Source organism: Poecilia mexicana, unplaced genomic scaffold, assembly GCF_051168715.1.
Source record: "Poecilia mexicana isolate PSO_F unplaced genomic scaffold, ASM5116871v1 scaffold_17, whole genome shotgun sequence".
Lineage (NCBI taxonomy): Eukaryota > Metazoa > Chordata > Actinopteri > Cyprinodontiformes > Poeciliidae > Poecilia > Poecilia mexicana.
Window position 1 is genome coordinate 8,423,471 of NW_028263386.1, and position 26,860 is coordinate 8,450,330.

The 26,860-nt window shown below is 38.3% G+C and overlaps 3 protein-coding genes and 1 long non-coding RNA gene across 4 annotated transcripts; 3 read left to right on the forward strand and 1 right to left on the reverse strand.

Annotated features, from left to right (window-relative positions):
• Positions 1 to 307: 307 nt before the first annotated feature.
• On the reverse strand, positions 308 to 13,149 carry LOC148154731 (uncharacterized). Its single transcript, XR_015765783.1, has 2 exons — positions 13,004 to 13,149; positions 308 to 524 (listed from the first exon to the last, which is right to left on the reverse strand). It is a non-coding gene; the product is annotated as an uncharacterized LOC148154731 (long non-coding RNA).
• amy2a (amylase alpha 2A) lies at positions 2,336 to 6,340 on the forward strand. The gene is made up of 9 exons (XM_015000306.2): positions 2,336 to 2,537; positions 4,082 to 4,228; positions 4,339 to 4,536; positions 4,667 to 4,897; positions 5,005 to 5,138; positions 5,315 to 5,537; positions 5,638 to 5,759; positions 5,845 to 5,970; positions 6,114 to 6,340. The coding sequence occupies exons 1-9, from the start codon at positions 2,370 to 2,372 to the stop codon at positions 6,301 to 6,303; spliced, it is 1,539 nt and encodes a 512-aa protein (XP_014855792.2). The 5' UTR covers positions 2,336 to 2,369; the 3' UTR covers positions 6,304 to 6,340.
• LOC106925805 (alpha-amylase-like) lies at positions 7,378 to 12,685 on the forward strand. Its single transcript, XM_015000308.2, has 10 exons — positions 7,378 to 7,426; positions 7,572 to 7,743; positions 7,987 to 8,133; positions 8,393 to 8,590; positions 8,840 to 9,070; positions 9,908 to 10,041; positions 10,615 to 10,837; positions 10,916 to 11,037; positions 11,168 to 11,293; positions 11,585 to 12,685. The coding sequence occupies exons 2-10, from the start codon at positions 7,576 to 7,578 to the stop codon at positions 11,772 to 11,774; spliced, it is 1,539 nt and encodes a 512-aa protein (XP_014855794.2). The 5' UTR covers positions 7,378 to 7,426; positions 7,572 to 7,575; the 3' UTR covers positions 11,775 to 12,685.
• A 1,574-nt stretch (positions 13,150 to 14,723) lies between the features above and the next one.
• LOC106925806 (alpha-amylase-like) lies at positions 14,724 to 19,606 on the forward strand. The gene is made up of 9 exons (XM_015000309.2): positions 14,724 to 14,906; positions 17,013 to 17,159; positions 17,354 to 17,551; positions 17,676 to 17,906; positions 18,280 to 18,413; positions 18,555 to 18,777; positions 18,860 to 18,981; positions 19,092 to 19,217; positions 19,378 to 19,606. Exons 1-9 carry the CDS (start codon positions 14,739 to 14,741, stop codon positions 19,565 to 19,567), a joined length of 1,539 nt encoding a protein of 512 aa, XP_014855795.2. The 5' UTR covers positions 14,724 to 14,738; the 3' UTR covers positions 19,568 to 19,606.
• The last annotated feature ends 7,254 nt before the right edge of the window (positions 19,607 to 26,860 follow it).

Below are 26,860 nucleotides of genomic sequence, written 5' to 3' on the forward strand. Positions count from 1 at the left end.
ACTCTCAGAAAATCTCCTGTTTGTTGCTCCCCCCAAAACTGGGAATTTTGCCAGTAGCACAGTGTATGTAAATATTTGATATCAGCTGCTTACAACGTTAATTTGTTACTAATAACCACATGAAAAAAGTGTGAACATTTCCTGTTTAAAATAAATGTTGTGGAAAGCATTTCCATGAAAATTTCAAAAATAACATTCCAGTCTTCCATCCAGAAGACTGAAATGTTTTTCCTGCATGATCTATGAAACAAATAAGTTTGCATGGCATATCTGAAGCTTGGCGTAAAATCTGCCCACCCATTGTAGATTTTTCTTCTTTTTTTTTTTTTCTTCTCTAGACCTTTTGTGTCACCACACATTGTCCACACAGACACAGCTGTGTCTAAACCTTGTGTTTTACTTTACACACGCATGACCTGAAGACTCGCTGGCGGCAGTGACCCAGAACGAAACTCAGAAAGGCAGGTCAGATGTTAGCTTGGCATGCTCGCTGTGGGAGGTGGTCACAGTGGCTGGAGTGGGCTCTAAGAGGAAGCAGATGGGATGAAGCAAATATTTTAATAAAAGCTTCAACACAGATAAAGAAAAAGCACCGTCATTCTGGAATTTACAAGTCTGTTTTATGCAGTGAAGCTGCAGTGTCGGCTTACTTATATTTGTTAAGTGTTTTGAGAAGACTTACGATTGCAAAGCTACAATAACCTATACATAAATTGAATTGAAATAAATAAATAAGTCCCTGTCATGGAGGCCTCCCATGATTTGTGGTAGAAAAAAGAAGTACAGTCATGAGACTCCTCTCTGATGACAATATCATTAGTTTGATGGTACGTGAATTGACATTTATGTAGCCAGCGTATGCCTACATGTGGCTCCGCTAGCCTTAGTGGTAGCAGAGCTCAGACCTGCAACTGTGCAGTTCATAAACACACACACACACACACACACACACACACACACACACACACACACACACACACACACACACACACACCCACGCACACGCACACGCACACGCACACACACACACACACACACATGCACATGCACACACACACACATAGAAGTACAATAGTATTTTATAAATAATACTATTGGAGGATTTATTTACTTCAGAAATTCAATTCACTGAGAAAATTTAGACTATTAACTTAGACTAACAGACAGTATGCTGATTTTAAGATTTTTTTGTTATGATAATTTTCTTCACACAACTAATGAAAACATGACATTTAAGATCAGAATACTATATCAGCGCACAACTGCAGAAAACAAACCACACTGTTGAGCTCAAAATAATGCTGTCCCATATGTTTGGAATTACATAAAATTCTAGATGAAACATGCAGGTTTCAGACCACACAGTCAATAAAATGTCTGTGAAAATGTCTGTCAATACAAAGGCGCTCCACCATTTGCATACCAAGGGGTTTAACTACATTTCTTTAGGCTGATCACTTCACAGTGAAAACCAGACTGCAGCAATATCTGTGAATAGAGGCAAAGAAGACGAGGCTTTGCTGAGATGTTGAGGTATCCCAGTTTCACTCAGTATGTTTTTGCAGGTCTGCGTTGATGGGACTGTTGTTGTTTATCTTCCTCTTGACAAAACACAGTTTAATATATGTTAAAAGTTGTCAATAATTACTTTTTATACATAAATAATGATGAACTTACTGCATATCTCCACTGGATTTATATTTGCCTGTGAGAAAGCACGATGTAAAAACCTTATTGGGGCATTTCAAAACGCAAGGCCTTTTCTTTTTTTACTTTGCCAAGTGACTGTTAATGATAAAAATTCAAAACAAACATAACAAAGGTGAAACAACATAACTGCCATGCATGTTAGAAAATCTGATAATCTGCCATAACGTCAAGGACATTCATGTAGAAAAAAACATGGCAGCTAGAGGTAAAGCCACGCAGGAAAGCAACTTGAGGTGAATGTTTTCCTTCCCACACATATCTGCCATCATAAGTCAAACAAACACAAAAGCTGTGTTGTGTTTCAATATTCACATTAGTAGTAATATTCATAATACTATGAATAGTACATATGTATGTGCAAGGTCTAACTGCCTTTTCATTTGAAAGTCATTTCTCATCTTTTAAAGGAAAAGGGAAAAAAAGTCTTAAAGTGTGCTTATGCAACCCAAAACAAGTACAGATGTATTTTGTTTAAACATCCTACAAAAAAGATTAGGTGAGGTACTTATGTCACCAAGTTGTGAGAGAGAAGCACCTGTTTAACCACAGCAGCGATAACTCCTTATCTCCGTGTTATCCAGGCATGAGCTAAACTGCTATAAATACGCACAAGAAGAGGCAGAGAGCGAGTGCAGTTTTCTCTCTCATTAGGGAAAAACATGAAGTTTCTCATCCTGGTCACTCTGTTTGGCCTGAGCCTTGCTCAGCACAATCCCCAGCTCAAAAGCGGAAGGACTGCCATCGTCCATCTGTTTGAGTGGCGCTGGGCTGATATCGCTGCAGAGTGTGAGCGCTTCTTGGGTCCTAATGGCTTCGGGGGTGTTCAGGTATGTCTGCTTGCACTAATGTCTGTAAATGATGAGTTTAATGATATTGCAGGATAAAAAAATAGTCACAATAACAATACACCCTAACCCCATTGGCAACTGCTTTTGCAGGATGGTTATGTTTAACAATTTCTGCTGAAAATCTCCTGACAAAGATTTCTTTATCCCTGATCCAAATCAAAGTCATTTAAGTTCAAGTATTTGCCTTTATCTAAGACTCAACTCTTTCTTTTTACATTTTTTTTACAGCACAGCCTTGGACAGCAAATAAATTCAACAAAGTTATTTCAGTTAAATGTCATTTACTTTACCTTTAATGTCATTTAAAAAAATATGCCATTTAATTTACCATTTACCTGGACAATGACAGATGCTTGATGCGCCTTAAATGTCCAACTGTCTTTGTTGATGTGGCCACTGCTTTTCAAGAGAAATTTTACAAACATACCCCTGTGAAGTATGGGGCCATGATTAGCTTTGAGTTCCTATAATCCATTGCTTTTTCAGACTCATTACTTATGAGTAATGACTTAATTATCTGCTAGTTTGCAATCTTGTCCAATGTATAATTAGTGTACTTATACTAGTATGACATCTACAAAATTTCTGGACATATAACGCATCATGCATCTGATCCAATATTTTGTCCATTAGAAGCAGGTGACGGAAAAATATTTTTTACATTTTAATCTGACACCCTCATTACAGTGCTCATGTAGTGTTAATATTGCTCCAAAAGATGCAACGGGCAATATGTTTAGTCCTTTTGGTTTTAGTCCGGGATGTTTAACTTCATCTTTTTCGCTTCACCAGTTAACTTGGGGAATTTACCATATTCAGCCATCTGTCTATCACTACAGGTTCGAAAATGATAAATGGGCAGAATTTATGCTGCATTACACTTTACATATTAACCACACTAGAACCACATTCACCTAATCACACACCGATACAGTAAAAAGGTGCACATCAGCATTTGAAAGTTGGGGTCAAATCCAGAACATTACTACTGCAAGACTATCTTGTCCACTGAGCCACCGTTACCCCAAGGACAAAACCCAAGCCAACTTTGCAGAGAGCAGCTGGATTGTGCAGACCTGTTTGCAAAACTAGTTTTCATGTTCACTTTTTATCTTAAGCAAGGTACAGTTGACATTAAACCTAGACAGTTTGTTAAAAACAGATTTAGATTTGTGTCCAACTACAGATTGTTAAAATGTTAATGATTGTTAATTTAAATCTGGACATATCTGGTTATTACTGAATGTGATAACATGAGACATTTTGATTTCCATATTATCCATGTGTTTCTTTATTCTAGAATTTAGCATTACAGGTTTTCAAACAAATTTCTCACTTGCACTTCAACTAATATAAATATTCTCAAGCATTTGGTAATACATCTAGTTGTTAAGACTAAACTGGAGCAGCTCAAGAGTGCTCCCTTAAATGCTCTTTTAGAAATGAACACTTTTCTGAGAGCTTGTGTTTGAATGTGACAAATCACAAGTGATAAGTTAACATTTGCCTATTGTGTTGCTCAGATTTCTCCACCAAATGAACACATTATTGTGAGCAGTCCCTGGAGGCCCTGGTGGCAGAGGTACCAGCCAATTAGCTACAACCTCTGCTCAAGATCTGGCAGTGAGGCTGAACTCAGGGACATGATCACCAGATGCAACAATGTTGGGGTAAAATAAAATTCTTTATGGTCTGTGTGTGTAGTAGCATGTTTGGCTACAGAGGCTTCGATCTAAGAGTAGTAGGGTTAGGGTTTCATAACGCTCGAGTCTATTCGCAGGTCAACATCTACGTGGATGCCGTCATCAACCACATGTGCGGATCTGGTGGTGGAGAGGGAACCCATTCTTCCTGTGGCAGCTGGTTCAGTGCCAGCAAGAAAGACTTCCCTAGTGTCCCCTATTCTTATTTGGACTTCAATGACAATAAATGCAAGACTGGCAGTGGTGAAATTGAAAACTACAGCGATCCCTATCAGGTAATTAGTGCCAAAAAAAAAGACAACAACAATATTGTTGTCTTCTAATATATATATATATATATCAATGATCCTCCAATCAGCGTAATTATTTCCATCTGTTTTATTGTGTCTGGTTGCTTACCTGTAGGTGCGCGACTGTCGTCTGGTTGGTCTGCTTGATCTTGCCCTTGAAAAAGAGTACGTCAGGGGCAAAGTGGCTGATTTCATGAACAAGCTTATTGACATGGGTGTGGCTGGATTTAGAGTGGATGCTAGCAAGCACATGTGGCCTGGTGATGTGGACACCATCTACCGTCGTCTCAACAACCTTAACACCAAGTGGTTCCCAGGTGGTGCCAGGCCTTTTATCTTCCAGGAGGTAAACTAGAAAACTACACAAATTTCACAGAAAAAAAAAAATCATTTCTAATAGCCAGGCAGCTTTACTATTGCTCCGTTGGATTTATGTATGACTATCACACATAGGTAATTGATCTTGGAGGTGAGGCCATCTCAGCTAAAGAGTATTACCATCTGGGAAGAGTGACTGAATTCAAATATGGTGCCAAACTGGGAACCGTCTTCAGAAAATGGAATGGGGAGAAGCTTTCTTTCACCAAGTATGTTGGAAAATTTTGTGGTGTCTGAAAGTTACTGAACAACATCAAAATATCAGTGATATCATTTGTACTCAAAATACATAAATAATTTTGACATTAATGTTTAATTACCGTATTTCCATATGTATTTCACCAATGGATTCCCCAGAATAGATATGATGTGCTCATGTGTCCAGGAACTGGGGAGAAGGTTGGGGATTCATGCCTGATGGCAATGCTGTTGTCTTTGTTGACAATCACGACAACCAGAGAGGTCACGGTGCTGGTGGTGCCTCCATTGTTACCTTCTGGGATGCCAGACTCCACAAGATGGCTGTGGCCTACATGCTGGCTCATCCTTATGGACAGGCCAGAGTGATGTCAAGCTACCGCTGGAACCGCAACATTGTGAATGGAAAGGTATGCTTTTGTTTTCTTTAGAAAATGAAAAAGCATTTTAAAACATATTTTAAACATTATTTGAGTTGTTTCTATGTTGAGGAAAAAGTGTTGATTACAGGATGAGAATGATTGGATTGGCCCTCCCAGTAATGGTGATGGATCCACCAAGCCTGTTCCCATCAACGCTGACCAGACCTGTGGAGACGGATGGGTGTGTGAGCACAGATGGCGTCAGATCAAGTGGGTTCACGGAACACGTTACGTTTCATAGCATGATTAGATTTCTGATGATCAAATGGATTAAACAAAAATCTTTTCTTTCAAGGAACATGGTCAATTTCCGTAATGTGGTCAATGGACAGCCTCATGCCAACTGGTGGGACAACCAGAGCAACCAGGTTGCCTTTGGACGCGGTAACCGTGGTTTCATAGTTTTCAACAATGACGACTGGTAAGCATTTTATGAGACAAAAAAACTTTTACTTTCCTGTATATTGTATGTTAAGTTTTTTTTTAGATCATTGTCTTCTTCTTTAAAAGTGAATCCGTTTGAAGATTGCTTAAAATAATGTGTGGCCCATTTTTAAACCGCAGGGCCCTAGATGTTACCCTGAGCACCGGTTTGCCCGGCGGAACCTACTGTGACATCATTTCGGGCCAGAAGGAAGGAAGTCGGTGCACCGGAAAGCAGATCCAGGTTGGAAGCGATGGCCGCGCCCACTTCTACATCAGCAATACAGAGGAAGATCCTTTTATTGCTATCCATGCTAATTCCAAGCTGTAAACTGTTAACTCCGAATAAAATTACATGAAATCTTAAATATGGATTGTTTTTTTTTGTTATTGTTCTTTCACCTTTTTATAGCTGTTTAAAATTATACATGTTATGACACTCATGACGCCTTGATGACACATTGAAGTGCATACCAAGCTCTTCAATGACTTTGATAGAGCTCACATTTTGTGTTTGCAAGAGACTGAATGGTCACGTCCAGTATATCAGTCATATACATGTCGAAGATCCAATGAGATTGTAAGGCTACTTGCTGTGATTGTGTCATGACGCGCAGATTGCCTACACCAGACGCTGACAAGTCTGACCCCCAGGGTTGAAAATAAATTATTAGGTTAACAATGCATAAAGTGTTAATTCTCCATAGAAATTCAAATCTTGAAATCAAGTTTATATCATGCCTGAGTGACTGTAGGACAATAAAGGTATTCCTTTGAAATGAGGATTGCTTAGATATGTGAGCGATTTGTCTTATGACTATGTTCGGTCATCAGGGGGAGTTGTATTACTGTTATACAGAAGCAGAGAGGCCGTCCACTTAAAATGACTCACTAGATAGTCCAGTATTCTCTAATCACACCCCACAAAGGACGGAAAGATAAAGGTTTAGAACTGGCACATAGGTCATATGTGGAAATCACAGTTTCTGTAAAGAAAATTAGACTTACTGGAATATCAACAAGAAACGATGAAAAAGATTTGCCAAATCACTTGGCTCTGGTGTGCAGTGTATGTAGAAAAACATAGAAAAACAAATGAGCAAAAATCTCATGCTTTTGAGTATCTCAGCAGACACTGTCCATAGTAAAGCAAATCTACACTAAAATAGCATTTTAAATGTGTGACAAAACTCAGCTTTTTAAAACAAGTTGGTAAATTATCAAGGACAGGATGCAGAATTCAGACCAACAGTAAACCAGCAAATTTTAGTGAATGTTCTTCTTTGATTACTGTTTTTTACAGAGGCAAAAGGTTATATTTGAATTGCAGACCTGCTGCAGCCTTTTATTTGCTTTTTAAGACTTTTGTTTGATATATGTTACTACATCCTCTTGCTGTTGAAATAAGTGACCAAACACACATGGGGCCAGTCTAAACACGCGTGCTCTAACGGGTAAGACCTATGAAGTGTGTCTGAATATACTACAGTTAGAACAAGGTTAAACAAAATGTTTAATGTTCAATTTTTGCTGCTTTTGTTATTTTTGTTACTGGCATATGTTGGCAGGAGATGGGATACAGTCTCTCTCTTTTTGCAGAAGCATGAAGCTGTTCATTTTAATAACCCTGTTGGGGCTCAGCCTCACACAGCACAACCCGCATTTCAAGCATGGAAGGACAACAATTGTCCACCTGTTTGAGTGGCGCTGGTCTGACATTGCTGCCGAGTGTGAGCGATTCCTGGCTCCGAAAGGGTTTGGTGGTGTTCAGGTGAGCTGAGCTTAATAATCTGTTTGCGTTTTGGAGAAGTAATTGTTTATAATGGTTTCCTTTTTCTATGATGAATTCACTAAACTATGTCAGTATTAAGTATTAAGCTTATGTTCCTTGATGAAAATTTTTGTTTTCTCTGCAATTTTTTTCCCAGCCTTTATATTTTTAACATGACTTTGTGTCCTCAGTATGAAAAAAATTGTCAAATACACATAACTATGTTTTGGATCTATCACTCAGATTTCTCCACCAAATGAACACATTGTTCTGGACCAGCCATGGCGGCCATGGTGGCAAAGATACCAACCAGTCAGCTACAATTTATGCTCCACATCAGGCAGTGAGGAGGAATTTACAGACATGGTCATCAGATGCAACAATGTTGGGGTAATTTTGGAGAAGAGGCCAATTTAAAAAGCAGCACCTTCTCATAGAACCTAAGCCATTATAAAAACAACAAATAAGTACCAAAAGCTTTTTGTTACATTATTTTCTACATTGTAATGGAATTTTTTACCATTTTCTGAGTATTGGCACTTCAGAATTAAACAATTGTAAGTAGTTAAGCTCATTATGTGTAATCATAAATGTTGAAAGACATTTAGAGAAATTGCCATGACTTGTTGTACACACATGTTGCCAACAGGTTAATATTTATGTGGACGCTGTTATCAACCACATGTGTGGAAGTGGTGGTGGGGAGGGAAACCACTCCTCGTGTGGAAGCTGGTTCAGTGCCAGCAACAAGAACTTTCCAAGCGTCCCGTACTCTGCTTGGGACTTCAATGTGAACAAATGCAGAACGAGCAGTGGTGACATAGAAAACTATGGAGATATTTTTCAGGTAAAACATTCTTAAATCATTTTTCAATTAAAAAAAAAGATCTAAAGTATCCACTGTAAGTATCTATAGCCTGTTGTGTAGGACAGGATATTAGTCACCAACACAACTGCTTGAACATTTTTACTTTAAAATCCAAAACATTTATGAAGCTTTCATGAATACAATAAAGTTGATCAATTCCATATTACTTAATTAACACTAATTAGGCTCTTTTAGATGGAATGATAACATAAGCACTGGTTGTCTTAGGTGCGAGACTGCCGTCTGGTCAGTCTTTTGGACCTTAATTTGGAGAAAGACTACGTCAGAGGCAAAGTGGCTGAGTACATGAACAAGCTAATTGATTTAGGTGTAGCTGGATTCCGAGTGGATGCCTGCAAGCACATGTGGCCAGGTGACCTGGAAAATGTTTACGGCCGTCTTCAGAACCTCAACACAACGTGGTTTCCCAGGGATTCCAAACCTTTCATCTTTCAGGAGGTAAAATTTATGTAATGGAATATTTTTTTTTCCTTAAATGAAGAGATATTTAAAATGTCTAATACCGTCATATAGTATATATTGTGTTTTGTGTTGTGGCCAAGTAGTGTGAAGTAGTTGCCTCCTCATAGATTTAATCTTTTTTGTATATTTTGTCAAACTTAAATGTTTCAGATAAATTAAGTATCACAGTGCTCTAGTGTAAAAACACACAAAAAACAAGCAGTGTAACATAAAAGGTTGCTAGGAAGAAAGATTCACTGCCGCACATTTAAAAACACTCCTTAGGACATAAGAGTATCACCGACTCAGTTTATCAGATCTTCAAAGAGACAGCAGCCTGAGGTCTTGAGTGCAAACACAAGATGAAGAGAGTTCACATTGTGAGAAAGTGCTTGCAAATGGTTTGGATCTTAAATGCCACTGCCAGGAAAAAAGATGGATTTATAAAAACTTCAGTCTTCAATGTGACTGTTTGAGCTGCAGCAATATTATTTGTTTAAACAGGTGGCTGCAATAGGAACCATGAGAAAATGAGGGAAAACAAGATGACATGCAAAATTCAGAAAGCAGATGCACACATGAAAACAATTATGGGATGGCTAAAACATTTACCAAAATATAAAAACATGACATTTATGATCCATGCCTAAAAATTACTGACACCATGAGGCTTTAATAGATGTAGAGTTTTGTATTTGTTTTAGCAAAATAAGCAAAAACATATTTCTTAAGTGAAAATCTAAATGTTTTGTTGTATTTGTGGCTTGGCACAGTCAGACTGAACCGTTTCTGGTCTACACGTTATTTATTTTTTTTCTTCCTTTGGCCCTCTAGGTTATTGATTTGGGAGGTGAGGCCATCTCTTACACTGACTATGTCCATCTGGGCAGAGTGACGGAGTTCAAATATGGTGCAAAATTGGGAAAAGTCTTTAGAAAGTGGGATGAAGAGAAACTGTTTTACACAAGGTATGCTTATTTCGGCAGATATACCAGCATTAAAAATTCTGATGTCCACTTATGAACTTTTAAATACAATTTTCTTGATTCTGAAATGGCATTGATGTACAACCCCTTCTTAAGCCAATCAGCTGTGACGATGTTTTGCTATGCAAATGAGCAGTTTCTGCTAAGGACTAGAGCAATTATGTTCTGGCACATGCAGGAAAAAATATCTTAAGATGAAATCGTAATTGCGTGATCAATCAAGACTGCATTCAGCATTAAAGTAGATGGGCCACATTTCAGAAATAGTAAGCTGTGTTTGTACCAGTCATTTAAATAATTTGTGTATTTGTGCATGTGTGTATATGCATGAATTTGCCGCCTTCACCTGTAGGTGCAAGGTTATTGGAATTGTGCAAATGAAGGAAATATTGTAACACCTCGCACCTAACAGCAGGAAACAGTAATAATAAATATCTGTTGAAATAGTTTATAGCAGTAATATGACTAAAAATTTGCTGGTATTTCTTTAAGAACTTTAAAAAAAAATCTTTTTCATTGTCTATGATGTTATCAGTTTCTATACGTTTTATCCAGGACCTGGGGAGAAGGGTGGAGCTTCATGTCTGATGGCAATGCCGTTGTCTTTGTTGATAACCACGATAACCAGAGAGGTCATGGGGCAGGTGGCTCATCCATCATAACTTTCTGGGACTCCAGACTCTACAAGATGGCAGTCGGCTACATGCTTGCTCACCCTTATGGAGTGACCAGGGTCATGTCTAGCTACCGCTGGAACCGAAACTTTGTGAATGGAAAAGTAACGTCTGCCAACCTTTATAAGTATCAAGCATTTTCCAGAGGCTTTTGTGTTTTACCTATTTTTCAAAACCAATAGGATCAGAATGACTGGATGGGCCCTCCAAGCAACACTAATGGATCCACCAAGTCTGTCTCTGTAAACCCAGATCAGACATGTGGAGACGGATGGGTGTGTGAGCACAGATGGCGCCAGATCACGTGAGTTCTTAAAGGAAGCTGCCAACCGTTCTACAAAACATGACCAAATTTGGCTTACTTTTACAGATGATACAAAGAAAGTTTTACATGGTAAATAATTACATATGTATTTTTTACATCTGCGTTGAAGAAATATGGTGATTTTCCGTAATGTGGTCAATGGACAGCCTCAAACCAACTGGTGGGATAACCAGAGCAACCAGGTTGCCTTTGGACGTGGTGATCGTGGTTTTATAGTTTTTAACAATGACGACTGGTAAGGACTGAAATTCTGCTTTTCCACTCCTTCACAGAACTATATATATATGTTTTTGGTTTTCATTAGCGGTAAGCCATATTCATCCTAAGGAACTGTAATGAACACTTGAAATATGTCACTAAAAGAGTTACTGAAATAAGGTAGCTTTTCAATTATATTCTGATTTAAGACGCATTTCCATTCTGAAATGATGAAGGAAAGACAAAGAAATGTACAAAATATTAAACTACACTTTACATATGATATTATATTATGGTTGCTCTAATGTCACTCTGTCTTTGCCTTTAGGACCCTTAATGTGACCCTTAACACTGGTATGTCGGGAGGCACATACTGTGATGTTATTTCTGGTCAGAAGGAAGGCAACACCTGCACTGGAAAGCAGATTCTTGTTAGTCATGATGGGAACGCACACTTCAAGATCAGCAACTTAGACGAGGACCCCTTTGTTGCTATTCATGCCGAATCCAAGATTTGATATGTGATGTCATTATTTAACCATTTTATGTTTACTGACCTATCACCCACAGCAATATTCCTCAGAGTGGCACACATTTATTTGCTTTATTTCTAAATGCAAATGTTCAATAAAAAAGTGAGAACAAAAAAATAACAGTCCATATGTTTCACTCAAACCTCAAAACCAATGACATTCAAGCACATGCAGGATCCTATAAAATCAGTTAGGTATTATCAAAGCCACATATAGACAGTAACAAAGTCAGCCTTATATCACCTGAAGAACATTTCCCGGATTAGAGGACTAATGTTTCAGCAAGATCCATAGAAACTCATCCAATTGTATTGATTACTGCAACAGTGTCTAAACAGGTCTGACTAAAAAAATCTATTAGATGGGATTCAGAAAAACCAGGAACATATAGCACATCACCCCAATTCTTAAGTCCTCACTGGGTCCCTGTAGCTCAGAGGACAGACTTGAAAATATTGTTAGTTTATAAATTACTGAACAACTTATCACCATTATTTCTTAAAAATCTGCTGCTGTTGTATCAAACTTCCAGACCTCTCAGGTCTTCTGGTTCTAGTCTGCCCTGCAGGCACAGAACCAGAACCAAACATGGAGAAGCAGCATTCAGCTTCTATGCACCGCAAATGTAAAACTAACTTCCAGAAAACTGCAAAACAGCTGAAACACTGAGTTCCTTTAAACCTAGACTAAAAACCCACCTGTGTATAGTTGCTTTTAAACCATAAATGAAACACCGACCAACATTTTGAAGTGTAATGATGGCACTTGACAAAATGTAATGTTTACTGGTTTACAGTGTGACGTCTTCTCTGACTGCATTTTTATTATGTAAAGCACTTTGAATAGTTGTGTTGCTGAAATGTGCTGTACAAATAAACTTGATTATTATCTCTTCATGCTGTTTTTCCCCTAAAACAATCTTTTCACAAGCAAACATTCTAAAAACCTAAAACATGTATGTTCAAAGAATGCGTGTTTGAAACATGTCTTCTTGCAACCTCATTGTACTGAGGTATAGCTTATTTTAATTGACGCGTTTATAAAGTGCTTTCTATTGTGAGTTTGTTCTAACTTCATAAAAAACATCAACATGTCCAATGTAAGTAAAGAAGGTGTACTTTTTGCTAAAACAATGCCTCTTCAAATATAGTCATAAAGCTAACACTATATAGTAATCAGTATCAATAATGTAGTGATATAGTAAATTCACTCACTTGTCAATGACGATTGGTCGAACCAGTGTGTCCACCTTCTCAGCTCAGTGTATTGCCACATTCATTTGCACCAAATCCTTTTCAGTGTTACAGTAAATATTACATATTGAATATTCATCTCGTGTTGCCCCGCCTCTCGCCTGGAACGTTAGCTGGAGATAGGCACCAGCAACCCTCCCAGCCCCACTAGGGATAAGGGTGTATAAAAAATGGATGGATGGATGGATGGATGAATATTCATGATTTTGTTACTCTCAGTGCAGATAAACGTTTGTATGAATAAAAACATGGCTGTGTCCCGCACCTCAATCTTAGAACACAAAAGAGACACTTACGTTGAACTCCCTGCCAATGTCCCACACTGGGACATCCAGTATGGGACGGCCTGGGGTGTCTCTGACGTCATATGGTGTGGGGGGGGGGTTTGCAGCGCATTGCAAACATTTTACCAATCTCGCCACTATCAGCTGTGAACCTGCAGGTGACAAACTCCATCATACACACCCACACAAAGCAAACACTTATTTCAAGGAATATTTGTCCGGAATATTTGTCCGCGAGACGCCCACTCACGGACAAATAGTCCAAATAGTTGAAGGCCATGCAAACACAGCCAACTTTTAGATGAAATTTTGCATGCAAGAATAGAGAAAAATGTGGCAGTATATCAGAATCCTTAGTGGAACATTAGTGCTAAGAAGTTACCAATGTCGTAATTTCACTTTATAGAAGGTTTTCCAAATTTGAAGTAAATCATGGAAGCAGTAGAATATATTACACTTTAATGGGGTTCAAAGACGTCTTGCTTGTATGTATTTTATAAAGAAATAATAATCCAGACCTCTCTGTTTAGAACGTGTTTTATAGCTCAATATCAAACCAATGTTTTATTCAGAAAGAGAAGGCTTTACCCTGGTAAACCTGTTCTGTCATTTTCACAAAACTGTTGTGAACATTTATTTATTTATTAATTTATTTTGAACAGACAAAAGTAAAATCAAAAAAGAAGAATAAAACAATTTATCATGCCCTAGTGACCTGCAATTTTATATTATCTGTTCAAAAGGATTTAAGAAATTAAATGTTGCCAGTTTGGTTGGTCTGACGTTGGAGTGAAGTTGTTACACTATTCACTCCCTGGAAAATTGACATACTTTGTGATTTTAAAGCCTTTGTTAAAAATAACTCCCAATACTTCTCAGTCCGTAAATATTTTTTGCACTGATGGCTAAAATGTTGCTGATTTGCTAATGCCTTGCTGAGTAAGTGATGATGGTGCTGTAGCAAAGTAAAACAAATAAACAATTAATTTTAATTGATTAAAATTAATCAATTAATCTTAATCTGGACACTTTCCTGAAAAATGGACCAAGAGAACCATACTTACTGTGTACATATGTGTGCCTGCATGAGAGCGGAAGAACAAAAGATTAGGCACGTCTAATCTGCTGAATGCCCCATCCTGCCTTTTATCCAACACACTGTGACCCAGATAAATTAGCACTTAATATTAATCAACTTCATGAAAAAATCTTACTCATATACATCGTGTTTAGATTCCCACCCTGCATCAGTACTGGAGCTATTTTTATTATCTGAGAAGAGCAAACTGATAAAATTGCACCTGTTAAATCCCCATGCTTGTACTTGTCAGTTTTTCATTGGTTAAGCAAGATAGGAAAATATATAAATCTTGCAGTTTGGTAAAATGTGTGTGTGTCCAGTTGTCTCAACAATGAAGCTGATCATTTTGACAGCGTTGTTTGGGCTGTGCCTCGCCCAGCACAACCCCCACTTCAAGGATGGAAGGACAACCATTGTCCACTTGTTTGAGTGGCGTTGGGTCGACATCGCTGACGAATGTGAGCGCTTCTTGGGTCCAAAGGGATTTGGTGGTGTTCAGGTATGTGTTGATGAACATGAGTGTATAGCATGATTTAGCTCTAAGTAATACATTCCTGATCAAAATCTTAAGACCCGCAAAATTGCAAGAATTTGCATTTTGCACTAGTGGATCTTAAGAAGGCTCTAAGTAGAGCTTCACAATGTTAAAAGAAGAAATCAGCGTAAGAGACAAAAACGTTTGAGCGGGGAATTACACTCAAACATGATTTTTTTCAGCTGATCAAAAGTTTAAGACCATAGTCTTTAAAAGCCAAAAGCTGTGCAAAAATCTGGATTCCATGTCATTTTCTGTCAAGTCTTTACACTGTCAAGACCTCATGATGGCAAAAGCAAAAAAGCTCACTGACTTTGAACGTGGTAGGATTGTTGAGCTGCATAAGCAAGGCCTCTCACAACATGCCATCGCTGCTGAGGTTGGACGCAGTAAGACAGTCATTTTTCATTTTTTAAATGATCCTGAGTGTTATGGAACAAAAAAGTCAAGTGGTAGACCCAAAATAATTTCACCAGCTCTGAGCCGCAGGATCCGATTGGCTGTCTGTCAAGACACGGGACGATCCTCTACCCAAATTAAGGCCATTACTGGTGCTGACTGCAGCCCAGTAACCATCAGACAGCATCTGCGAGAAAAGGGCTTCAGAAACAAAAAACGTCTTCAAAGGCCACGTCTTCTTCAACGCCACAAGATTGCCCGTTTGGACTTTGCAAGGGTGCACCAAACATGGGACATTGTTTAAACTTTATCTTTAATAACATAAAGTTACCTAATTTTTAAAATGCAATCAGTAATACTTTTATAACAAATTTATGTCAGTAATGATTTCTTGGTTAATGTCAAGTTGTCATAACAAAGACATTTTGAATAATGTCAACTTTGTATTAAAAGTGTCATAATTTACCGAATGACGCTTTATGATAACAGTCATAAATATTCATGAAGGCTTATTAATGTTCATGACAGGTGTTTATGACAGTGTCATGTCAGTCTTATTCAACCCCCTTCAAATAAAGTGTTACCAAAACTTCTTAAGATCCAATAGTGCAAAATGCAAATTCTTGCAATTTTTTGACTGGTCTTGAGATTTTGATCAGGAGTGTATCTTCCATTTCCATGCCGGCAGTGTTAGATTGTTTTTTTGAAGTTATTTTCAGAGTCAGTTCCCTTACTTGAAGTAGAACGATGTCATTATCACTGTGTACTTTATGGAAATAAAATAGTCCTTGTCGAAGTTGAAGTCAGAAAAAGCAGTAAAATGCTATGTTAATGGATATTAATAGAATTTCACCAAAACAGTTGGGTTTGGTGCAGTTTTCTTGCATTAGCTTTATCGATCCACATTGACTGCAACTAGTCATTCGTCTCCAGCTAAACCGATAACAGAGTAAAGAGCTGGATTTTTTGAAGATGATATGTTCTTTAGTTTTCCACGTCTTGTTATTGCTAAAAAATAAATGGTTGTCTGATCATCCCAATCAACAGATGAGGAGGACTGATGCACTTTAGGTCTGACTAGCTCACAAATGCAAGAATTGTATTGTTTACAGGCTCATAACAGGGCTGCACGGTGGTAGCAGTGTTGCCTTGTGGCAAGATGATCCTGAGTAAAAATCCCGGCCTGGAGTCTTTCTGCATAGACTTTACATGTTCTACCTATGAAAGCATGGGTTTTCTCCAGGTACTCTGGCTTCCCTTCAAGGTTCAAGAACATGATTGTCAGGCCAATTGTGTCTCTAAATTGCCCTTAGGTGTTAGTGTGTGTGTTGGTGGGTTTAGGTCTGTGTTCCCTTGAGGATCTGTCAAGGGTGTATCCTGCCTCTCACTAAATCTCTGCTGGAGACGGGCTTTCCTGCTTACACTAGCAGGAATAGACAATGAGTGGATGCAGACAATGGTGTGATATCTTTATAATCGAGGTTAGAAAACTATTTCAGAACTAAATAGAACCTGTTTCAAAAATAAAAACTAAATTTTTAATGAATTAAGTTCTACATGCACATGATACACCATACAGTTTTCTAACAGACGGTGGCAAAAGGGGGAGTGGAAGCAAGTCAGATGTAGTGGTCAAGTTTTAACTAATGCGGTTTTATCTCTTTGGCTCAGATCTCTCCACCAGCAGAGCACATTGTACTCGACAATCCCTGGAGGCCTTGGTACCAGAGATACCAGCAAACTAGCTACAAACTTTGCTCCAGATCTGGAACTGAAGAGCAACTGAGAGACATGATCACCAGATGCAACAATGTTGGGGTAAAGAACAGTGATTTAGTGAAAAGCCAACAAAGTTATTGCATGTTACAGCAATGTGTAAATCTACAGCCCTACGCAACCAACAAATATCTACCAAATACCTATCCAAAATGTTGAATGACTTCTCATATTTAAGCATAAGCAGAACCACATTTAAGAATTCATGTGTTCGATATCTGAAAACATGAAAACAGGTCAACATCTACGTGGATACCATCATCAACCACATGGCTGCAACTGGAGGAGGAGAGGGAAGCCACTCTTCATGTGGAAGCTGGTTCAGCACCATCACCAGGGACTTCCCCAGTGTTCCCTACTCTGCCTGGGACTTCAATGGCCACAAATGCAAGACTGGCAGTGGTGAAATTGAGAACTACGGAGATGCATATCAGGTAGTTAATGTCACTAATCAGGACTGTCAGTTTGGTGAAAATGTCTACAAATGTCTGCTAAACCTCAGCACTGTTTTGTTATAGCATTTCAGAACATTCATTATAAATATGTTGACTTTTCCAGGTGCGTGACTGTAATCTGGTCGGACTTCTGGACCTTGCACTGGAGAAAGAGTACGTTAGGGGCAAGGTGTCAGAGTACATGAACAACCTTGCAGACATGGGTGTGGCTGGATTCAGAATGGACGCCTGCAAGCACATGTGGCCCGGAGACCTGGAGAACATTTATGGACGTCTTCACAACCTCAACACTAAATGGTTCCCTGCAAACAGTAGGCCCTTCATCTACCAGGAGGTAACATTCAGTATAGCTTTTATTTCCTATGCATTACAATTTTATTGTTCATTGTGATATGCAGTATGCATATCACAAAGTACCATCTTCACTGCAATAGGTACAAGCTAAATATTTTGTACACCATGCTTTACAAACGTAAACCGATGCAAAGCAGATCTGTTTGTGCCCCTTGATAAATTTTTTTGAATTGATCCTGTTAAAGGTATCTGCACAGCCCTGGTAAGGCAGTAGAAGGCAGCAGGAGAGAAGATGGGAGAAATAATATAGAATGAAAAGGCAGAAAACTTGTTTCCACAGCAAATATTTTCTTTAAGAGTTTAATGCGTTTATTTATATACTTCTAATCTAAGCTTGTATTGCTTTGGTCCAGGTTATTGATTTGGGAGGTGAAGCCATCTCATATAAAGAGTACACACATCTGGGAAGAGTGACAGAATTCAAATTTGGAGCCAAACTGGGATATGTCTTCAGAAAATGGAACGGAGAAAAGCTGAGCTACACCAAGTATGTATAAACAGCACTTGTTTTCGATGTGAAAAATAATTATTAAAATAAAATACATAAAAAAGATTTGGTTTTTATTTAGAGCTTCTTATTTTCATTACCTAACTCAAAACCTTTTTTTTTCCTCCATTTTTTGTCCAGGAACTGGGGAGAAGGTTGGGGCTTCATGTATAGTGGCGAAGCTGTTGTCTTTGTTGACAACCATGACAACCAGAGAGGTGACGGTGCTGGTGGTCCATCCATTCTTACCTTCTGGGAATCCAGACTGTACAAGATGGCTACTGGCTTTATGCTTGCCCACCCTTACGGACAGGCCAGAGTCATGTCTAGTTACACCTGGGACCGCAAGATCGTCAATGGACACGTACATGCTGAAATACTAACCAACGTTCTGTGTTGTAGTTCATATTTGGATCAACTTTTAATCTCCTTTGTTGTGACTGTAGGATCAAAACTACTGGCAGGGTCCTCCTAACTTTGGTGATGGAACGACCAAGCCTGTAATCATCAATCAGGACCAGACTTGTGGAAACGGATGGATTTGTGAGCACAGATGGCGTCAGATCACGTGAGATCTTAAAGAAACTTTCTGCTCAAAATATATCCAATGTATTTGTAACATAATATCACTAAAACCAGCAACATTTATGTTTGCTACTTTTCACATTTCTTATCAAGGAACATGGTGCAGTTCCGTAACGTGGTCAATGGACAACCAATCTCTAACTGGTGGGACAACCAGAGCAATCAGGTTGCCTTTGGACGCGGTAACCGTGGTTTCATAGTTTTTAACAATGACGACTGGTAAGGTCTTTTAGTAAATTAGTTCATTCTGGCAATCACATCAATAAAAAAATGTTTAAGACATGCTATAGATGTACATGTTTTGTTGTTGCTGTTTTACACGCTAAAGACGAAACTCTGATTTTGTTTCAATCAAAAATAATTTGCGTTTCACCTTCAGGAGCCTGGACATGACCCTGTACACCGGTTTACCGGCTGGCACCTACTGTGATGTCATTTCTGGCCAGAAAGAAGGAAGCAGCTGCACTGGGAAGCAGATCTTTGTTGGTGTGGACAGCCGTGCCCTCTTTCAGATCAGCAACACAGAAGAGGATCCTTTTATCGCCATTCATGTTGACTCCAAGTTGTAAACACACCCTCCATAAATTCAAATAAAGCATTATCTTGGATGAGTGTTTTAATGTCATTTTTACCATTTAATTTTTTTTTTATTTTGCTTTGAAATCAGAAAATTTAAGAAATAGTTTGTATTATTTCAACAGTCTCACACTAAAAAAAAAAAGTGAGACCGATTAACTTATTGACTGGATGAATTCAAGAGGGCAGTATAATCAGATATGGTTTTTGTTAGAACTGGAAAATATATTTAACATATTAAAAATGAGCTTAAAGTATTTTAATACATGTGTCAACATTTTAGTTGACGTATATACGTTGCATTAAATGCTTTTATTTAAATTAATATTTTTTCTTTGTCGTTAGAATGTTAATGCATTTAATTTCTGTGTATGTCACTACTGATGCTGTTTTTTTCATTGCGTAACAAAAACAGGATAGTCTTTGAAGTCATTAATTAACTAATCAACAAAACTTTCGAGACCTCTGAACATTTTCCACTGAATTGTCCGGTTTAGTTTTGGTCATTCTAATTTCTTCCACTGTTAGTTCTGCAGTCCATTCAAAGTCTGATGTCACTATAATGTGAGAGCAGTATTATTAGCCAGATGAAAGGATGTAGATAGTTAAGAGTCCTATCTCACTGTTGAATTCTTCTGATGAAGGTGAAACAGTGATTCAGTCCGTAAGATGAATGGATGATCTGACTCTCTGGAAAATGGTTTACTGGACTCTCAAGACATCTACCCTATATAAAAAGGAACAACTTTTATCCAACACCCTCAATTTCTACTTGTGTATGTACAGACATTACATATCACAATACACATAAAATCCAATTTCGTTTCAATCGTAGCATAAATTAACTCTATTCCCCACACTGTAGTACACAGCTCAACATTTGTCTATCTACATTTAGAAATATGTCACTTTTTTTTTGGTTTCCATCCTAAAAATGTCAAAGAAACACACTTCTTAAAATGAAAATTCACTATTTAAACCCAATTAATACTTTTGGATGGCAAGGTTTCTGGAGGGTGTGAGGCGGGTACATCCTGAACAGGTCGCCCTTCACAATTATTAGTGAAATCATGTTGAAAGTGATTTATTTTTTTAAAAAAAGGAGAAAAAAAATCTATCAAATAAATGTAATTGATGGTGTATCCAACATCTGAAGAGAGTAATATATTATAAATTTATATTATAAATATAATACAAGTAATATATTTTTAAATTTAAATGCTATCAACATAACTGGCATAATTTGCCTGTTAAAGTAAGGAACTTTTCTAATATTGGCAGATGGTATCTGGCTCTTGTTTAAGACAAATGGGAGCTGCATTCCTGAGGAGACGGGGCCTCCTAGTGTCATGAATTTGTATTGAAACTAAAAGTTTCTCGCCTGATTCAACATGTTCAAAGAACATTTTAAAAGGCAACAGAATTTACATCAATGTAATGGTTAGACAAAAATTTAAACAAACAAAAACAAATCTTAATGATAAAGGAAAGCTAGAAGATTTGAAAGCAAGTATAGCTGAATCTGTTATAAAAACCGTTTTTCAACCCAGACCGTTTTTAGGAAAGGAGCTGTGTAGTTTTGCCCAAACATTTGGTCCTAATTCTCCACAGAGTCTGAAAAATTGGAGTTGTTTTTCTGTTTCAAGTTAAGTGTTTGAGCCAGGGTTTGACTCCAGATGAAAACCAAAACCCAGACCGTGACTGCCATGACTCAGAAAGCTGAAGCAAGAGATGACAACAAAATTCACTATTTGTACAACATGAACTTTTATGGCTCTTTTTATGGTCGTGTTTGAATTATTCCGTCTCATTGTTTTCAGAGGATACAGTATTCACCACTTTCGTAATGAGCACATTTTTGGATCATTTAAACCAGATTACTTTATTTTTGGCCTGAAATGCTTGCAGATCTTAGACATGGTTTGCCATGGTCCTCAACCCAAACAAAAACGGTTTATTGTACCCAAAGGGGGAAATTGATTATTGAAAATATGCAAATAAGGAGAAAAAAAATGTTATCTGGCCACACCTTTATGCAGATGAAACTTGATCTGTGTTAGCTGGTCCATGTTAAATGTGTGCTCAAAAGGAAGCTAGATCACACATGCAATTATTTTTCTATTAGTTATCAACAATCAAGGAGAATATGACTAAAAAAAATATCTAAATTTAAAGTGACCACCATTTCTTTTCATTTGTAAACTAAAAGGCCAGGGAGAAGGAACAGCATGACCTCACCTGTGTTTGGGCTAATATAGAGGACACACCTGCTCCTAAAAACATTTAAGAGCACTACTATAGTGCATGATTTTAAATTTAAAGGACAAGTTTTCATGTAGTTACGTCCTTCTATGATTTTTAAAAATTCAGTGCACAACATCCTGTTCTTAACCACTAAACACAACCTTCAGCATAAAATTATCAGTAAAAATGGTCAAACCCAAAACTAATAACCTCCTAGTGACTTAAAAACTTAGAATTTGCCAGATCAATGTTGACGTACATATCTTTATATTTGATTATGAATACCAGCATATTTATCTTACTTGTCAACTCCACTGCAATGGAGGAAGAACAGAGTCAATTTCTTGTTATCCTCCAACCTTTTAAAGATTAAGAACCTGGTTTAATGTAAAATTTGATGTTCCCACGTGATTTTTTTGTTTTTTTTATCTAAAATTGCCCTGATAGACACAGTTAGTTCACATGTACAACTGGAAGTTGCTTATAGAGCTCTTGCAAAGCATCATGGGATTGGACAAGAACAGTGACCAGAATGTTCACTTAAACCCAAATATCACTTCAGTAATCCGGTTATGCTTTTTTTTTTTTTTTAATAAAAGCCACTCTTTGCACGTCATGTTAGACCGCCAGTTTAACCTTTTATGGGGTTAAAAACCTAACCCAGTTTGCTGGGTCATTCCTGGAAGTGTGTAATGATATTGTAATCCCTCCCTTCTCAGCTGTCAAGGGTCAGTGAGTGTCCTGAATGGAGAATGTGCCTTCTGCAGATGTCCTTCCTGCATTGTGTATTTCCACTCCACTGGGACAACTGCTCGCCATCACGTTGCAGCCACTTCAGTTTCACCTCAGTGCCGCGCTGGCACTCCCCATCCCTCCATCCTCACTCTCTGCTGCCTGTCTTCCTGTCCCATCAGCCTATCTCTCTTTCCCTCTCTCTCTCTCTCTCTCTCTCCCTCTCCGTCTCCACCTCCCCGGCCCAACTGCTGAGCTTCTGTCAGCAGATCTGGACCAGTGACACTAGAGCGCCAGCCACCAGAGGTGAGACTGCAAAGGTGATACCTGCCAGAACATTCAGCTCATCCCAGTTGTCATGACAACGGAGCACATGCGCTAAGAAAAATGAGGAACTCTTGACAGCCTAATAGAAAGAGAAAGGGCTGTGGGGGAAGAGGGGAGGGGAAAACATGCAATATTGAAGATAAAAGGTTTAAGGATGGATATATTTATATATATTATTATATTATATATATTTAGTTCCTCTAGTTTAAAAAAATGCATAGAGAAAGCATTAATAACACATTTTGTGCCTTATTACATTAGACCTGTAAGTATCTTAGACACTGAGGCGTTTTAAATGAATGAGGGAAAACAGCAGGTCAGACAATGAGCGCAGAAGAAATGGCTGAAGGAGGCTTTTGCACAAGACAAACCTCAACACGTTGCAGATGCTAAATTATTGACCTCTCCTTCATCTTTCGGTCCGGCAGCTGTGCGGACCTGTACCCTCAGATTAGCTACAGAGATGTCAGCATCACAGACCAGCTTCTTTGCTCCTGTCATCCTCGCTGATGCTTTCTGACATGGCTGTCAACGGTGTCCCCATCCTGTTTCATATTTCATATGGTGCACCAGACCTGTCTCCAATGAGGTAGTCATCAACCTAAAGATAAACGCATGTTTAAAGTGTACTGTACTCAGCTTTTTCTTAAAGGGGAAAATAAGAAGCAGAGAAGATGTTTTTATAAGACCTGTAAAGACTGTTTAGTAAAATACATAATCAACATAACGTATGCACAATCATATGTTATTGTGCACATGATAAATAAATAAAAAAAAAAAATCAATACTTATTTCTTTGATAACTGAATCAAAGGGAAAATATGGAATATGAGAGCTTAACTATATGGTATTTGTGCACAGTCCTACATTTTCAACCTGCAGCTGTCACAGACGAGGCATCCAGCATCAAGACCTGTACCGTGTGGCTTGTCTGATATCAGATAGAGATCTGATTTTTCTTCACTAGGGGGCAGTGTTGAAGCAAAAACTGTGAAGTCAAACTTTTCCTAAAACAAAATAAAAAGTCCCTGCCCATTTTGAGAAGCCTGAAGTCTATAATGCGAGAGCATTAGTCGTAGTTGATGATTTGAACATTGAAGTTTCATCTTGTGTGTTGGCCAGTGACAAGAGACGTGTGTAAAACTTTTCTATTATTGTCTGTTGAGCGTATAAGTGAAGCACAAGTAGTATTAAACATTCACATTACTATTTCCACGTAATTTGGTTAAGAAAATAATAGGGACATGATATTTCTAGAAGCAAGAGGAATGTTTTAAGGATATCTTTTGTGCAGTTTTAGAAAAATGTCCATTTTTAAAACCTTTAATTTGTGGACTTTAACTCGTTTTGTTAACCTTAAAAACAACTTGAACTTAGCTCAAGGTGTATTTTTTAATTCACCTCAATTAAGGCTATAGAGCAAATGGCACTGTACAAAAAAGAAGATTCAGTTATACAAAGCATCAAATACATACATTAAAAGCATCATCTTTCTAATGAATACGATTCCAATCCAGTCAGACAGATTTAATAACATACAGTCAAATTTGGTTCTTAATTGCAATACAAGAAGAATTGGTCATCACTGTTCTGTGAAAGAATAAGGCATGTGTGTGTGTAAGTGGGCAACCGCCCAGTGTGGCATCTTGTGGGGGGGCGGCATGAAACATACAGCCACAGTCCAATGGAATGATTTCGAAAAAATATTCATATGTTGGAACAGTCCAGTCAAAGTCCAGACCTAAAGTCCATTCCACAGTTTGAAGATTGCCATCCATTCACTTCCCAACCATTATGATGGAGATTGAAGTATTTTCCAAAGTAGAACGGGGAAAGGTTTTTTCTGTAGATATAAAAGGTTGATAGATACACGACTCAAAACAACAAAAACCCTCATAAAACCTGCAGCTCTAATTGCAACAAATTTGCCTCTGTACTGTATTAGGGGTGGATTCTGAAAATGATGCATTGTTTTTCTTCTACTTAAAAATTAAAGCTATTTTGAGCTGATCAAAAACATGAAATTCAGAAAAAGTTTGAGGTTGCAACAAAATGTGAAAACAGTCATTTTGAAAAGTAATGTAAATTCCAGTATTTATTTTGCCATCATTGTTTAACTAAAATACAAATATTTGATCAATGTAAAAAATTAAAAAAATAAAAATGTGTCAATGCTCATCTACTTCGGGGGTTTGCATCAGATAGAAATCTATTCGTTTTAAGCTGTGCATGACAGTTAGTCTTTCCCAACCAGTCAGCTGCCTGTGCAAAGAGCATTTTTAATGCCCCCCACCAACAGATACAGGAGCATACAGAGCAATGTGAAGGTTGGCCTTTTGTGTCCCTGTGCATTCTTCGGCTTTATACTTTAATGATATTATTGCCGAGCCAAGTCATCTTTTAAAGCTGGCCCCCCACAAGGTGGCCAATATTTAAACTAGGGAGTTATTCTGTGTGTGTGTGTGTGTGTGTGTGTGTACATAATCCAAACCCCAGGCATGGTAAATGCAGAGTGTGTGACAAGTCCTACTTAGCCCTCAGTCTCTGACCAATGCTTTAATATGAATCTGAAATACCACTATGACAAACAGGCGCCGAGCACAACTTTGAAATAATTGAGACAAACTCATTCAGTCGCGGCTCATTTAATATAATGAGCAAAGTGAGCTGTTTAATTTGCATACTGATAAGATGCCTCCATAGCATTGCTTACCCTCTGCTTACAGATACTCACTGTGGATATATCATGTAATCAGAGTATGGATTTGCTGTACAAACAGACTCAGTGCAAACCAAGGCTTTCATTAGGCCATTGGCAGGTTCTAATCACCACTAAAATCCATCTGGCTGCAGGTCAACAACTTCCCGACTTGTTGTTGCGCTAAAAATGGATGGTTTTCCAGGGTTTTAGGCTCACTAAACAGGAAGAAATATCAAAACATTTTTGCTTCGGCAATCAGTTCCAAACACAGATCATGCCTATTTCCGCATCATATATATTTTATGTGCTGGCCTTGGGATCTTATGTAATAACGCCTCTCAGCTCTAACCTTTGTATTTTCTTTATTGATCGTCGTTATTGCTGTGGAAGTCTCCTGCTGCTTGTGTTTGCGCCCTTTCTCCTCTTTCTCATTCCATCAATTTCCAGTCTCACATGCGCCCTGCACATTGTTTGCACGAGCGGATATCAAAGCGTTTAGGGTAGCGCCAATGACTGGTCTAAATCACCTTCCCCTGCCTGCGACTCCGGGTTCTGCAGGATGTATCGGTCAGGCACGAGGCACATCGCTTGGCGTCAGAGCGCTCAGACCTCTAAAGGAAGAGTTGCTTAAAGGGAGCAGATGGTGACATGAATAGTGCAGCAGGTCCCGTCCACCCTCGCCCATTGACTTGCGTGCAGCACATTACTTCAACAAACGCTCGTCATAATTGATGTGCTGGCGAAGCCCCTCCATGACTGGATTCTGCAGAGTGGCAGAATCATTAGGACATTACTGCTGACATTACTGACATACTCACTGCTCCGTGGTGCCGTTTCTGGGACTTCCTCAAAAGTTGTAGACACTTCAAAGGCGCTATTTATGACATCAGTTTAAAACTTTTCTCTTTCAGTTGCATTCAAGCTTGTCACTCGCAGCAGTCGTGTTTCGTTTAAAAGTCAAGTCGAAAGCTGCTGAATAGGGATGTTAGTACTCTTCGACATCAGTGGATAACACTGTGGCCACCGAAGATAATATGAAAATGACAATACGGAGTTCAGACCAGTGGAAAAAATGACCACAAAATGTTGAGATTCTGACCAGCATTGTTACTTTAATATCAAGCATTTCACTGAGGCCAATTATTTATTTAGGTTTCCTACATCAAAAAATATATTCATGGCTATGAAATATGATGTAAAATTTCTTGTGATAGATTAACATCTCTCTGTGTGAAACAAGGTTTTGACAGATTTTATTGTTTTCTTTTTATAGCATGAGCGC